This window comes from Heterocephalus glaber, unplaced genomic scaffold (genome assembly GCF_053883595.1).
Source record: "Heterocephalus glaber isolate CG9 unplaced genomic scaffold, H.glaber_assembly_v1.0 deba00000809, whole genome shotgun sequence".
NCBI lineage: Eukaryota > Metazoa > Chordata > Mammalia > Rodentia > Bathyergidae > Heterocephalus > Heterocephalus glaber.
The window spans coordinates 6,707,283-6,722,731 of NW_028258163.1; the positions used below are offsets into that span (position 1 = coordinate 6,707,283).

A 15,449-nucleotide genomic window follows, 5' to 3' on the forward strand; every position below is an offset into this window, starting at 1 on the left:
AGCATACTCTATATAACTGAGGTAGGACTGACACCCTTATTTCTTTCTTGTCCCTTTACCTCATCCCAGGGATTGGACACATCACTGCTTGACTAATTAAAACTCCTGTGCTTTGGGCCACATGGACTGTGGGTGAAGTGTAGGTAACTGACCCCACGTAGGTGGGCTTGTGCTCTTCTCTGGACCTTACTGATGGAGCTATTGGAAGACTTTCATTCTGCTAAGGCTGCTACTCAGGTATTATAGAATTTAGGCTTTTTTTCAACCATCCTGCCACTAAAAGCAGAATCCTATACAAAGAGAGAGGAGCAAAGTAGATGAAGCATAGATGACACTGAGGCTTCTGGATCCAACCTTGCCCAAACCAAAGCCTCAAACCTATTCTATTCATTTTTCTATTCCATATGTGTATAAAAATTATACACATATATATTAAGATCCCTCAGACCTTAAACAAGTGGTGGCAAACCTGTGGGATGTGTGTTATTTGTTTTTCTTTTAAGATAAAAGATGTTACTGTGTGAGTTGTTTTTTCTAAACCAAAGCCTCAGTATTCAGGTTTAATTGAAGTGTTGGTACTTTGTGATTAAATAAGTGGGTTTTGGGTTGCAGTTTGGGTACTCATCTCTAAAAGTTTGCCATTACTCCCTTCAGAGTTCTAATATAAACTGTGAGCAATCTGCATTTAAGGATTCAATCTCTGCAGATGTTCGAGATTCACTAGCATCACTGCTCAACTCTAATTCTGCCTAACAGCTATGTAATTCCCAAAATGGTCAAGTTTGTTTACTAGCAGGCACTCTTCAGCTTATCTACAGAGACACAGAAAGCTAGTGATAGAGCTCTTTACTGGGCAAGGTCAATCTCGGACAAATGACGCAGAGGACAAAGATTCATCAAGTAGGCAAAGCTCGAAGGAGAAACTGAGGGAAATCTCTTCCTTTCACAAGTTTTACCATCTCCTACCCACAGCTTGGGTCCAACTTGCCTTCTGTTGCCCAAGAATGCTTTTGTGATCAAGGAGGCAACAGGTCCTCTGTCTCAAGCATGAGAGATGGAAAGAGGAAACATCTCAGCTTCCACAAATTGCTTTTGCTCAGTATCTTTGGCAGTGTGTTGACAAGGAGGTCTGGATTTATAAAAGTTATATGCAAGAACACATATCCCAGCAGTCTGACCAAAAATAGGATGATGAAGAGACAGTGAAAAATCCTGAAAGGAGAGAGCCAGGATGCTGTTAACTAGAGATTAGGAAATGTGGAACAAAATGGAGGCATAATAATAATGAATGTATGTCTAGATCCTCCTTGAAATCCTGACATCTCCCATTAGTTATGGTTGTCTTTCCTCATAACACTGTAAAGGTAGCCCAATTCCCATATACTGCTTGACTCTATCACTGTGTTTCTGTATCTTTGTGGCATATATCTAAAATAATCTTATTCCTTTTTTGTTTATTTTATTTTGGCAAATTGTTTTCCAAAGGTGTTACATCAAATTATACCCCACCAGCAAGGTATGTATTTTTGTGGACCCATATCCTCACCAACACTTAGTATTATCAGGTTTTTAAAATTCTGCCAATCAAACTGTGTAAAATAACATCTCTTGTGGTCTCAATTTGCATTTCTCTGATGAAAAATGATGCTGAACATCTATTCATAACTTATTGGTTTTGTGTGTTTCCTTTAGCTAATTCATCTACTAGTTTGGGCTTCTCTTATTGATTTGTAGGAGTTCTTTTTTATATTATTGATATCAATCCTTTTCCATTATGTGTAATGTTTTATGTTTCCCCAATTATAATTTTTACTTGCTGTAAGGTATTAAGGAACAAAAGTTCTTAATGTTAACATTGCTTTCTGTGTCCTATTGAAAAATAATTTCTTACCCTAAGGCTGAAAAGACACCCTTTTTAAGAATTAAAACTCTATGGTAGTTTTGAAATATATTCACAAATTCTGTTACTCTTTTCTTCAAGGAATCTCCCTTCATTGTAGTGTAGATGGGACCTAACGATTCGTTTCTACAGAATAGAAAATGGTGGAAATCACAGGACCCTCATAGACTACCTCACAAAGACATTGTGTCCTCCCTCTGACTCTTGGAGGGAAGCCAGCTACCCTGCTGTGCGGACATGCAAGCAGCCTTTTCTGGAGGCCCAGTTTTAGAGGAACAGATCACCTGCCAAGTACTAGAAAAAAACCTGGAGGACATGAGAGTAAATTACTTCATAGGTAGAACTTCCAGCCAAAGACCAGCCTTCAAATGACTGCAACTTTGGTCAACTTTTTGACCACAGCCTCAAGACAGAGCCTGACACAGACCTGTTTGGCTAAGCAGATCACAGAAAAGTGGCTCACAGAAACCATGAGATAATGTTTGTTGTTGAAACCACTAAGTTTTGTGTGTGTGTGTGTGTGGGGGGGGCACACAATTCATTATGCAGCATGAGACAAAATAACTTTACAGATTTTTTTGTTTGTATTGACATTTAAGTCTTCATTGCCTGCTTTTTGTATATTGTATATAGTAATCCAGTCTTCTGCTAACGTGGGTAGCTATTTTCCCCTATGCTGTTCTTAGTGATCATGTCTTCCTTCTCTTCTAACATGCAATCACTGTCACATGCCAGAGTGCCCATGTGCTCTGTGTGCACTGCTTCTGACTATTGCTTATGACCATTCTACTGGTCAGTTTACTAATTTCTTTGCCAGTGCCACAATACTGTAATTACCATAACTGCATAGTAAGACCTGGTGTCTAGAAGGGCATGCTCCAGACTTCCTGTTCTTCTTTAAAATTATCTAGGTTATTCTTGACTCTTTATTCTTCAATATCTAGCACATTTTAGGATCATTCTGTTCAATTCTATGAAAAACCTTTTGGGGAGTTTGATTGGAATTGAATTGAATCTACGAATCATTTGGAGACAAATGATTATTTCTTATTTTTTTATATTATCTTTAAAATTTCCAAGTAAGTTTCTATAAAGTTTACTCTGGCAATCTTGATTCCTTCTTTAATTTAATTATTTAGCCCTTCTGTTTGTTTTTTTTTTTGTACCAGGGATTGAACTCAGGACCTTGTGCTTGCAACGCAAGCATGGTGTCACCGAGCTAAATCCCTGGCCCAGCCCTTCTGGTTTTAAAATAATTTGCACAAGCAAACCTTTCTAACATTTCCTTTTCTACATTATCCTTTCCCACCTATGCCAGGGTGACTCCTGTCTCAGGACAAATACCCTACCTACCTCCACTAACCTGTCAGAAACAATCCCTTTCTTGCCGGCTTCCTCAAGTTTTCTTCCACAGTTATCTTTGTGTTTGGAGCCAGAATTCATTCTAGAACAGCCACTTAGTCAGAGTTAGAATCAAAGGCCTTAACAAACCTTTCCTCCTCTTTCTTCTCAAGACTGGATACAGTGCTTGTGGGAAGGCTCTGGGCTTACATTCCCAGAGAAATCCTAGGATAAACTAATTTCCTCTCTTGAGTTACTTCCTAGTACACCAGTGCCCTACAAGGTGTAGGGGCAGAACAAGAGGAAAGACATTTAGTGTTAGATGTGATAATCTAGATTTACAGGATGTCTCTGCTCAGGTTCCCTTGGAGACACCAGCTCTCTTCAGGACAGATAGTCCGTATCCTACCTACGTGATTCCATGCTGAGCTTGGGGGTTATAGGGAGCCTAGACTTCTGAGGAAAATTCTGCTAAGTCTTACAGAAATTTTGTATGTAGGAATATTGGAATATGTAATACTTCACTGATCTAGTGTGAAGGTGTTATTCTTCTTAAGCAAATTTTCCAGACAATTGGAGCTGACTTTTTAGCACCAATAATTTTATGTTAACTATTTTGATGGAACCCTTGAAATCATATTTCATACTACTTTGACTATATGTTTCTTTATGCATTCTTAAACAGGTCATATCAAACATAATTTGACCTTTTCTTGAAAGTGTAGGGGTTTCATGAATACCAATTTTACTCTGCTATTTCAGTGATTCCCTCAGGAGTAATATCCACACAAGTGTTTGAATCCTGAGTTCCTTCTCAGTTTAACAAGCATTTTTGAGCAGTTATGATGTGGTAGATACTATTAGATGCTTGTTTTGTACTCTTTTTTTCCTGTCTCTTCTGTCTGTTCTCAGGAAGTGGTAAACTTGTGTCTGGAAGTGCTTTAATCCATTTCTAATGAAATGTTGCTGCTGGGAAACCACATACATCAGGCTAATTCAAATTGTCAAAAGGGAAAGGGAAAAAAATACAAGATTCACCAAATCTAGCTTTAGGTGATCAGATTTCTGTTTTTTACTAGGTTGTTGGCTTCTAACATTGGAAAGCTGAGATTAATTTGCCTTTGAATAATGAAGTTGTAACATTAGAACTGAGAAATGTAGTTGATGACGCTAGTTTGCTGACTTGAATTGTGTGTGTGTGTGTACGTTTTGCTCTCTGCCAGGATGGCTAAATAGTGATCCTAATTTTCCAGGAAGCTTACATAAAGATATTTTGCTTACCTTTTACCCAACCATGTTGTCGTTTTGAGGACAGAAGTACACTGGGAGAAGAAGAAAAAATATTGAGAAATAGGTAATTTCTGGAAGCCATTATCACTGTCAAATAATATTTAGTGAGGTATTCATGAACTGTTACATTTAGAAAATATTTTACAAATACTTTTGATATGGGTAAGTGCACATAGTTTTCAAAGATGGAAGTCTTACACATTTATTATTATTGTTATTTTTATTGCTATTTTACTCACTAATATGAATAAACTAAGGCACAGAAGGATTTAGTATGTGTAAGTGGTTGGACTGGGCGTGAGCACTGGGTCCTCTCGCTTCCCAATTCATGGTTCTGTAAACTGTACCTGTCTATCTCCTACTGTGGAGAACTTTAAAGGTTATGTAGGCTGCACAAACATCTCCTAAGTCAGAAGTTTTGAAAACTATGACAGTGTAAAGATGAAAATTTCTGGATTTCAGTGGAATTTCTCTTCCAAAATATTTTCTCATTTATTTACTTGTGGTTTTAACTTCTTTGTGAGATCAAAAAGGAGAGAAATTATGATCAGATTTTAGAGTTGTAGAAATGAAGCTCACAGAATTAGAATTAGAAACTTTATGGCTTACAAATTCATTTCTACAGCTCAATTGAGGTTATGTGAATTGCCAGATAGTCAATTACTGAGGCAGCCTCTCTGTGAACTTGCTTAAACATCAGTAGGTCATTGTTATAGCTTATATCTGGATGTCCTCCTAAAGCATCATGGGCTCATAGGTGTGGCTTTTGGGAGGTGGTGTATTTGCTTATGTGATGTGATAGAGGTGTGTGATCATTGGATTAGCCTATTGACTGGTTTGGTGTAGTTCTGGGTGTGGATAATGGGAAGGCCCACCCTGGGTGTAGGTGGTACAAGCCAATAGGCTTGTAACCTGGATGGAATAAAAAGAGAAAGGGAGGTCTGCTGCTTCCTGGTTTCTGCCTACCCTTCCATGGACTGTTTCTCCTCAGCCATGCCCCTCTTCCACACCACCCTGCCTTGGAGCACGTTGACTAAGGACTGAAACCTCTATAGGCTATGAGCCAAAATAAACCTTTCCTCCTTTACTTGTGACTGTTGGGTATTTTGTCCCACCAAAGAGAAAAATAACTAAGATAGTCTTCAAACCATCATGGGATATTGATGTGCTTAATGAAGAAAATTCTGGGTTTTTCCTGATACCTGGTTAGAAGGAATAGTTTGATGAGCCATGGGGTATAAATGGTGGAGCATGCTTGGCTTGATTCTAGAAAGCTGAGTACAGTTAATATTAGGAGCCTTGTTTGCTGAGTGGAACATACAAGCTTAAGTCCTATAAAAAATTGTTTAGGACAATGTGATCTAGAGTTATCATGGACATTTTCTAACAGAACCCAAACACCTGGATGAGACCAGGACAATGGTCAATGATTTGTATGTTCTTTTAAGGAATAGATGAGGAGTTTTAAAATTTTATTAAGGCAACTTATTTTGACTGCATAAAATTTCATGTCAATACAAATTATAAAATTAGACTGAAACAAAAGTTTATCTCTTTTTTTGAAAGAGTGTCTCTAAATTGCTAATTTGCCAATGCTGGGCTTGGACTCGTGATCCCTCTGCTTTAGACTTCCAGAGTGTCAGGATTACAGATGTACACTACTATGTCAGCTTCTGAAGTTTATCTTTTAAGCCTGTGTGTTTACTGTCATAAGATACCAGGCAGGCCTGGTGCTCTACATTGGGAAATTCTGCCTACTTCTGACATTTTTGTGGGATCTTGGAGTACATGATGTTAAATATGGACAGACATGAAGTTGTATAATAAAGAAGCAATTGATGTTTATAAAATGTGATTGAAAAACATGGTGAAGTTGGGCATAGTGGTACATGCTTGTAATCATAGCATTCGTGGAGTCTGAGGCAGGAAAATTGCCCTGATTTTGAGGGCAGCCTAGATTAGATAGTGAGTTCAAGTTCAGCCTGAACTACATAGTGAGACCCTGTCTCAAAAAACCAATGGAAAAGAAAAGAAAAATATGGTGAATACTTAAAAATATTTGAAAAATAAGTATTACAGCAAAGGCCATATTGCTATTAGTTCCCCTCAAAATTCCCCCTTCACTTTGAACACACTTATTGCATCATTTTTGCCTCTTTCTGAAGCAGTTCTGGAAGTCCTCATTTGCATCTTTACCAGGCATGATCAAAATTACAGTGAATGTTGCTGTTGCATGTCATCCAATGGAAAAGCAAACTCCTAAAAACATTACTGTGTGTCCTCATCCACCTGTATCTGGCACCATGTGACTTCTAGCTCTTCCTCAAAATCAAAATGACTATGAAAGGTAAACATTTAGAACTGATATAGGACTTCTCCACAGTCAGTGGCACAACTGAAAAACACAAAAGAGGACGCTTCCAAGCTGTTCCAAAAAGTGGCAAGAATGATGGATTATGGTAAGGGAGATTAATGCAATATGTCTTTTACATAATATATTTAAAAATCTTTCTAACATTAATCAAAATTTTGGATCATATTTCATATATTGTAACTCACACTTCTGATGAGATGGTGACAGGTGCCTTGGGCTCTGTGTTGGGAATGATCGGACACTGTACTGGGGTCAACAGGGAAGAGCGCCATGACTGCAGGAATGGGAGGGGTGAATTGGGGCCATGTACTGGCCTCCATTCTACAGAGCACCCGTCCTTACTTTCATTCTGAGTTCTCTTAGGGCTTAGGCTAGTTTTGAAGAATCTGTCATTTGTTATGGTCTTAAGTGGGGGGGAGTTGCTGATTGTTCCTTAACATCTTGTTTGTTGTGTTAGGGGCAGGATGCTTTGGAATAATAGGCAATTCTTGGAAAATGCACGTGGGGAAATTGGGTGTGTATTTGGTGACTTAAATCTTTTGGAAACTCCTTTGAAAGCCAGTGACAGTAAGAGGAGCTGAAGAAGGTATGGTGCACTTACCTCATTATTTTGGCCTTCACACTTTCTCCTCCCAGGGTCCATGTTCAAGACTTTTGATCTAGTGGGAAAGGAACCGAGAAAGGGATGTAAAATAGTATTCAAGTAGTCATACCACAGGATGGTGATGGAGAGACAGCTTTACTGTCTAAAGGTACATTCTTTAATGCTATAGCAACTGAGTAGGTGTAGCTATTTAAATTAAATTAATAAAATAAAAATTCATTTTTTCCTTCATACTAGCCCTTTTAAATACTCAGTAGTCACATGTAGTTAGTAGCTACCTATTGGATTGCATGGAGATTTTTACACAACTCCATATTAGAATTTTTGCTTAATTAACAGTCAAGCTTACTTTAGTGCTCAGCAAGGATCCTAGAGACTTGGAGGTGTCTTTTAGGAGACCAGAACTCCAGGTCCGAGGACCCTGCTTCTAGGTCATAGTTTGGCCTCTTTAGAGGCTGCACATAGCTTTAATTTAGTATTTAATAAATATTTAATAAATAGTAATATTAAATATATAGTAATACATTTTTACTAAGTTTTACCTTAAAAAGAGGGTCAAGAAATGAAGGTGAGGATTTTGGTTTTGTGCCATTTATACTCTTAACAAACTCAAGGAATGGGGGGCTTTTACTTTATCATTTCCAGTTGTCATATTCAGAGTTCAGTACAGTGTACAGTTTTGAGTTTCATAATATGGTATCTGTAGGGTGTCTAGAAATGGGTTTCATCCCTTTCCTGTATGTGCGATTTCCACATATTTGGGGGAAAAGGGGGTGATATTATTTTCAAGGCCTTTCTTGAAATATAAGGAATATCCTGTTAAAGTGCCTGTCCACAAACACTTTTGAAAATACGCATTTCTGCTCATAGTATAAGCCCAAATAATAATGTGCTACAATTATTAAGGAAGAGGTATTTTTGCAGTCTCTTTTTAAAGCTGTAATTCTACAGTTTGTGTGGTCTAGAAGAGCTCAACCCGATCACTAACAGAGGAGAAATTCATTCCAGGCAGGAACTGCTGAGAATGCTTGCTCTGCCTGAGCTTGTGGTGGAGTTACTACTAAACCACCATGTTCTTTTGTTTGCCAAGGCTCACACTTGTCTCTCAAGGGATCAAGTCTCTAGTTCTTCTATTCTCTTCAAGGTTTCCTGGTTCTTCTGCAAAGAAAGGAAAGAAGCCACAGTTATTTTTTACATACTATGTTTTTCTAAACATATAAGCATTATTAAAAAAATTTTTATTAGTACATGTTTGCAGTACCTAATGTTTATATTCTTTGTATGGGGTTGGTACATGTACATAACACATCTTAATGCCCTTTTCCATCCCTTTTTTGTCCCTTCCTCTTTTCCCTCCCTCTCTTGATTCCTTTCCCATTTGAGAAATCTACCTCCCTACTTCCTATTACCTTTTATTTACATTTTGAGTTTCTCATATAAGAGAAATTTAAGCTTGTGATATTTAAGTCTGATTGATTTCATTTACTGTTATGTTCTCAAGGTGCAACCATTTTCCTACATAAAAGCACTTACTACACTGCAACATGAATGTCCTTTATTCCCACTTTCACTTCCTCTGCTGTCAGTAGACCCCGACCTGCTACTTCTGACCTCTGACTGTACCTCATCCCTAGCACTGGAAATAGCTGGAAGTGCTCCTTACAGGGTAGAATTACTGGGGAGTCCAGGGACAAGAAAGTGAAAGTGGCAATGGTTTAAAGTCAACAGCTGCTGACTATAAAGTCTCTTTGTAGCACCAACATGAAAAAGCTAAAATTCTTTTAAATAGCATTTTTTGAACAGCCCAGTTCCATTTTGTCCTGCCCCTGAACAAACATTTTTCTGTCCCTTTCCCAAGAAGCTGTACCTTTATGCAGAGAGATTGGTCTTCACAGAGCTGGGCTATAAATGTGTGGTCTTCCATTACCTGGAAAACCAAAATTGGATCTTAAATTTTCTCTCAGTGGGTTGCTATAAGAATAGGAATTTACATATCTCCTCCTGTGTCACAGACTCAAAATGGAGTTTTCTAATTGTTCTAATTGTTTTTTGTGGTAATAGACATTATTTTGTTTTGGGGGTGCTTTATAAACTATGTTTCATAGTACAAATGAGAATTACTTGGGGCCAGTTGGGAGAAAATGATACAGAGAATGTAACCTGTAAAACATAAAGGAAGGTGACATGGTGGGGCGTGTTTGTGGTTTATCTTTTCTTACAACTTCCTATTCCCATAGTGGCCCCCAGACAGGAACCTGGTTATAAAACAATCATTTACGGAATGTATTAGATTGGTCAAAGATCAAGCGTCCCTTTTCTGGGGAGAAGTAACACTGAAGTCCTTGTTTTACCTCCACCAGTTTCATTTCTTGGTCTGTACAGGAGGCTTCCAGCTACTGTAACTTAACCTGCAGAAAGGAAAGGTGGCTGGTAACTCAGCAAGGTGAAAATAGCCTCTTAGCTCCAAGATTATCTCCCAGGTTGTTGGAGAGTATATGAGGACACAATTTCAGGTGTCTTTTTGATGGAGAACCATCCAGTGCTTTTTGCATCTTCTTGGTGGACTTACTCCTCCACTTATAGCTTTCATCTGGTCCTATTTGCATCCCTAAATTCTAATCCCTAGGTTCTTTGTCTCATTCAGCTTTTTCTTTCAGAAATAAAATCAGTCTTGAAAAAACCTTGCTCCATCTTTTCCTTTTCTAAGTCAGTCAGAATCCAGAGCTTTTGCTCACTTCTTTATCCCTTCCCATATTTCTTCTTCCTGCTTCTTTCTCTAAATAGATAAAATACTGTTCTTTATCAGTCACTTTGTTTGCATTGGTAGTGCTGAGGCAACAGTGGGAACAGATGGACTCTCCAACCTTACAGGTGACATCTAATTGGGAGACATAACAAATAACACTATAATGGTATGGGATGGAAAGGAATTAAAAACCAATCACTGATATAATTTAGGGCATGGTGATGTTATAAGGGGATGATGTGATAGGAGGTCTCATGAGGTAACACTTGAGTTGAAAGCTAAGTAATAAATATTTGTAAAATGGAGATCTGGAAGAAATATGTTTCAAGGGGAGGTTATTGCCAAGGTCAAGATCAGAAAGTAGGGTAAATTTGGTGCACATGAAGTGAGACTTCTGACAGGCGGGAGGAAAAATGGGAGAGGCAGAGAGGGACTGTATTACATAGGACTTTGTAGCTTCTAAGAAGAATTTGGTTCTTTATTCTAATTGCAACAAGAAGCCAGGAGAGGGTTTGAAATATCAACGCACATTCTGATTCGTATTTTTAAAAGCAGACTTTTCTTTGTATGGAGAATGGATTGTAGAAGAGTAAAAGCAGGGAGGGTGGCTAGGAGGCTACTTCAGTTGTCCAGGTTATGGTAGCTTGCAGAAGGGTCATAGTAGCAATTTTTATCTCTATCCATTACTACAGGGCTAGTCAGCCAAATAGTTCAAGACACAATTTCAGGCCAATGCTGTGAGTTATAAAGGGGTTGAAGCAAGCATCTCATTAAGCTGCTGAATTCCTTCATATATCTCAGCCAGACGTAGACCATTAAGTTATGTGACACTGTGAGGGCTTAGCATCCAAAAGAGAAAAGGATATTTTATACAAAACCTCATTTTATCCTCAGGCTGAGGCTGGGAGGGAGTGACTACTTTGCCCAAATTCACACACCAAATTAAGTGCTGGAGCTAAGATTTAAATGAGAGATTTTGAACTGCTTGAGTTGTTACGTATGCATTTGTGCCCTGCTCATCCTAACAGAAGACAGAAAAAAAACCATCTGGCTTCAGAGTGAATTTATTTACTGAGGGCAGAGGAGGAGAATTCAGCCCTTAGTAGCTCAGGCAGAAACCTGACATGGGAGAAAAATTCAAAGCATTTAATCCAAGTTTGACATCATTTCTGATTTGACAGCTTGTTTCCTGGTCACACAATCCAAACCCACTCAGGATGCTTTTTCCATTTACCTGCAACTCTTCTGGGGTTCTATCTGGATAACATTGTTCACACTTGGTTATCTTGTGTGATTTCTTTGCAAGCTGCAGTTTCAAATAAAAAATAAAAATACATTCAGTAAAGTAATAGAGAAGTCCAGAACATGCTCTGATGTGTGTGGATCAGTAGTGATAGCTTGCTAACGAATGTCAGGCCACGGTCACTTGGAGATACTTGATGCTCTGTGGAAATACCTTTGTTCTACCACTACCCTCTTTTCACTAGTCTTATATACCAGGGCTAAAGTCCACTCAAGGCAAGATACTCCCCTGAACTCCTGATTCCTGCTGGGCTTCTCAGGGCATGGGTCAGAGAGCAAGACAACCAAAGGAAGCCCATTGCTCTCTGAACAGGGGTTGAGGTAGAGGACATGCCTAGCCAGGGGAGAAGAAATCACTGGGGATGAAGGCGGCTGTGTTTGTGCATCTTAAAGTCTCTTTGAAAGTAAAATCAGGGCCAAGAATTTAGCTCAGGGGTTCCACCACCTGCCTTGCAAGAGCAAAGTCCTGAGTTCAATCCCCAGTACCCCCCTAAAAAAGTAAAATCAACCTTTTCATGAAGGTGCCAGTCAATCATTTCTACAGAGTATCTGTTGGAATCTATTTTCTTGTGAAAGAATGAAGAACCCATGCACAGGATCACTAAACATCTCATCCACTCCTTTCACCTCTTGTTCAAAGACAAAAATGGTGGCATTTAGGACTAAGCCTCAGTTTTAGGAGAGTGGGTCACAGGGTAGTACCCACTTCAAGTTCAGGCCTCTCTGATACAGGAGTTCCTTCCTTCCCTCGCCTCTTTGGTTAATGAGGGTGCTGTGTGGACACTGGGGAACACAGAGCTCCACCCCACCTTTCTCTGCAGTTCTGTTATACTATGGACCAGAGTCTCATTCTTTCTTTCCTGGGGAGAGAAAGAAGCAAAGGTGTAAGTCTGTATTGGTACATCATCGTCATTGTTCCAATGCAGCCAATTGCTGTCCATTTCACTCCAGCATTATTTTCCTGCAGTAACTCCATCTTACTTGCATGATATAAGTAGATCTTGAGATCAAGCCACAGGTAAAGTATATACCAACTCAGCAGTAATATAGATGACCACTTGTGGGGTTTCCCAACAAACATTAAACATTACCAAAGAAAGCCCACCTTCCACTTGTTCCCTTCCTTGCATGAACACACTCTGTCATGCCTTTGCATGTAAAAAGGGGAGACTGGCAGTTTTGGAGCTGATAAAAAACAGATGTCAGTTCTAAGGACACTTTAGTAATGAGATACGTGCAGTTCGCGTTGAGAACCCATCTTTACTGGATTCATGGAGTCAGAATCACATCTGAGGCATGCCCAGCCCAGTAAAATCTGCCTGATTCCCAGGCCAAACATCCAATGTTCACTTTATTTGGGTAAATATTACCCAGTTTGTAAAGAGTCTATTTGAAACTTGCAGTTTAAGCCTTCTGACAAAAGAGAAATGCCCGACAATGAAGAATACACTTACTGCTTCACAAGATACAGGTCTCTAGAGCAAGTAGGAAACTTCAGTTTTGCCTGTTCCTCTCAATCCTTTCTTTTGGATGGAAAATTTCCCTCCTAAATCTCTACTAATTACCTCTGGATCTCGCGTTCTTTCTCTTGGGTTTTGAGAAGCAGCTCCTGGTTTGCTTCATCTCTCCTCTGCAGGTCCTTTTCAAGGTCTTTGTTCAAAGTGATAATGTTCCTCTTTGATTGGGCCAATCTTAAGATTTCCGTTTTCTCTGACCTATAGGTTCAGTCCCCAGATGAATAAAAGCTGGTTATCTTAAGATCAATAAGTACCGGGCCAAGAGGGATATTGAGAAGACACTGAATTCATCAGCCTTGCTCTTTCTGAGAACACAGTTTTACTTTTTCATTATTAAAAATTATATTTCTTAATCGTGCTTTATGATATGTTTCAAGATTTCTCAACTCAGCGAGGGATGTCTTTCCTAGGTTTTCTCCTCCAATGTGCTCAAAATAATAGTGCACCTCCACACTGGTTTAATGAAAAACTTTGCTTCCTTAAATAGCCCCTTACATTGGAGGGAGTTGTTTCCCTTAGCAACCTTTTCTTAAATTGTTCACAAAATCTGCTCATGCAATACTCTTTTATTGGTATTTTTATCTAGGCACCTGGTGCATTACTTCTGGTTGGGCTAGTTTCATGCAAAGACAAGAAAGATTTCTATCTTCATGGAAGGGCTTCCATCTTTCCCTCTCCTTCTACCTCACCTTTTCTTCTTTTTGCCTACTAAACTGTTTGGGATTCTACCATGACAGCCATTCCACTGAGCACATGCAGACATCCTTCAGGCTCAGCTTTCAAGAAGAGAAACATCTACTTTGCAATATATTTGAGTGAAATAATTGACAATTTTAGAATAGTCTAGAAAGGCTTCCTGATTATGAGAGGCTGTCAATAAACTTTTCTTTTTATTGCTTGTAAATTAATTCATTGGTTTGTCTCCAAAGCAATTAACCAGAATAGGGTCCTAAGGCTTAGGGACTTTTTGTGGGGAAGAGGAATAAAGTATGATATTGTGAAACAGAGCATTACCTTGGAAAAGCCGGCTTGGACATAGAATTTACAATAGTTACCACTTTATGAAGGAATGGGGTGCTTGGGAAGGGTGCAGTAGGGCCTGGATGGACAGATGTAGAAGAAAGAGATAAGTCAGAATTTGAGTGAAGGAATTAGCAACAGACCTATGTCACACCTTGGTCCTTGGATGTGGCTTTACATAATCATGATTACTTACTTGTAATCTTGCTGCTTTCTTTTGATCTCCATTTTAGATTCTCTAAAATGCCAGCAGAGATGTAACTAAGAAATTAGAGAAATGGGTACATTCATGAAACATGAAGTAGTTGAGACAGGAGTCCCCCAAATAGAAACTAAATTAACTTGTTTCCTTCCTCCTACACCCTAATTCATCCACAAGCAATCACAGCCTTCTGTTTCTTCTGTAAACGATCTGATTACACCTCAAGTAAGGAAATGATGAGAATAGAGGGATAAGGGTGGAAAATTCAGTATGTGTCCTTCTAGACAATACATTTAGAGATGGTTTACCAATGTAAATCTATTTATAAATTTATATAAGACACTAGGAAGAAATGAAGGTCATCAGTTGTTCTAAAGTCCCCTTTTCTCTAAAGCAAGTTGTTCTCCTTAAGACCCCAAAGGCAGGGATACAGAGCATCACTTGTCTGAGAGACATCTCTGCTCTCCAGCTGGGCCTCCACATGGCCTTTGGGTTATTAACATAGTATTAAGACAGCTCAGAAAACCAAGCAGAAGTAAATTATGTGGCTCTCTTGGTCCCTAAGTTTCTACTTTTTCACCATTCCTTCTACAAACTCTGCTTCACTTCTGCTGTGTATTGTCTTCTGATCCTGCCCTAGTCAATTGGCTTCTGAAGAGTCTAGCCTTTTATTACTGAAAAAGAATCTCAGTAGAATCCCAGAACCTTCCAAGGGGTTGTGACCCTGCGTGTCACAGTGCGGTGGGTGGCAACAGTTTCTGCTTCATGCAATCAGAGCCTTCATTGGGTCCGTGGGCTTCATAGTCCAGCCTGCCCTAAGCAGTGGTAGGTTCCATGGATCTGATTTCTGGAGCATATGAAGGGACAGCCTCTTTTTTTTTTTTTTTTTTTTTAATTTCCCTAGTGGATAAGCCTTCCTTTCAGCCCAAGTGAAGCGAAAATGGGAATTTTGGGTCTTTCAGCCAGCAGTCTGACCCTACCATGTACCCAACTAACTACTCATTCATACAGCAAACATTTAAAACACTGAAATACACCTATGTTTGCCAGGCACATGAGGAGAAAGAGTGAACTGAACAGCCCAGAGCATTTCTGCTCTTAGAATTTACCTTAGAAGGGAGGGGTGTGTGTGTGAGTGTGTGTTTTGGAGGGG

General features: G+C 39.1%; 1 protein-coding gene and 1 long non-coding RNA gene across 3 annotated transcripts in view; one reads left to right on the forward strand and one right to left on the reverse strand.

The window, feature by feature from the left end:
* Window positions 1-15,449, forward strand: part of LOC147829018 (uncharacterized) — an 81,951-nt gene that overhangs the window by 20,616 nt on the left and 45,886 nt on the right. The window lies entirely within an intron of this gene.
* Window positions 756-15,051, reverse strand: Tmco5a (transmembrane and coiled-coil domains 5A). The gene is given in 12 exon segments (XM_087207293.1): window positions 756-1,212; window positions 4,523-4,563; window positions 7,507-7,564; window positions 8,606-8,667; window positions 9,377-9,436; window positions 9,861-9,917; window positions 11,490-11,561; window positions 12,367-12,417; window positions 12,928-12,970; window positions 13,123-13,272; window positions 14,089-14,173; window positions 14,291-15,051. Coding segments are annotated over 11 exon segments (813 nt in total). The 5' UTR covers window positions 14,112-14,173; window positions 14,291-15,051; the 3' UTR covers window positions 756-1,016.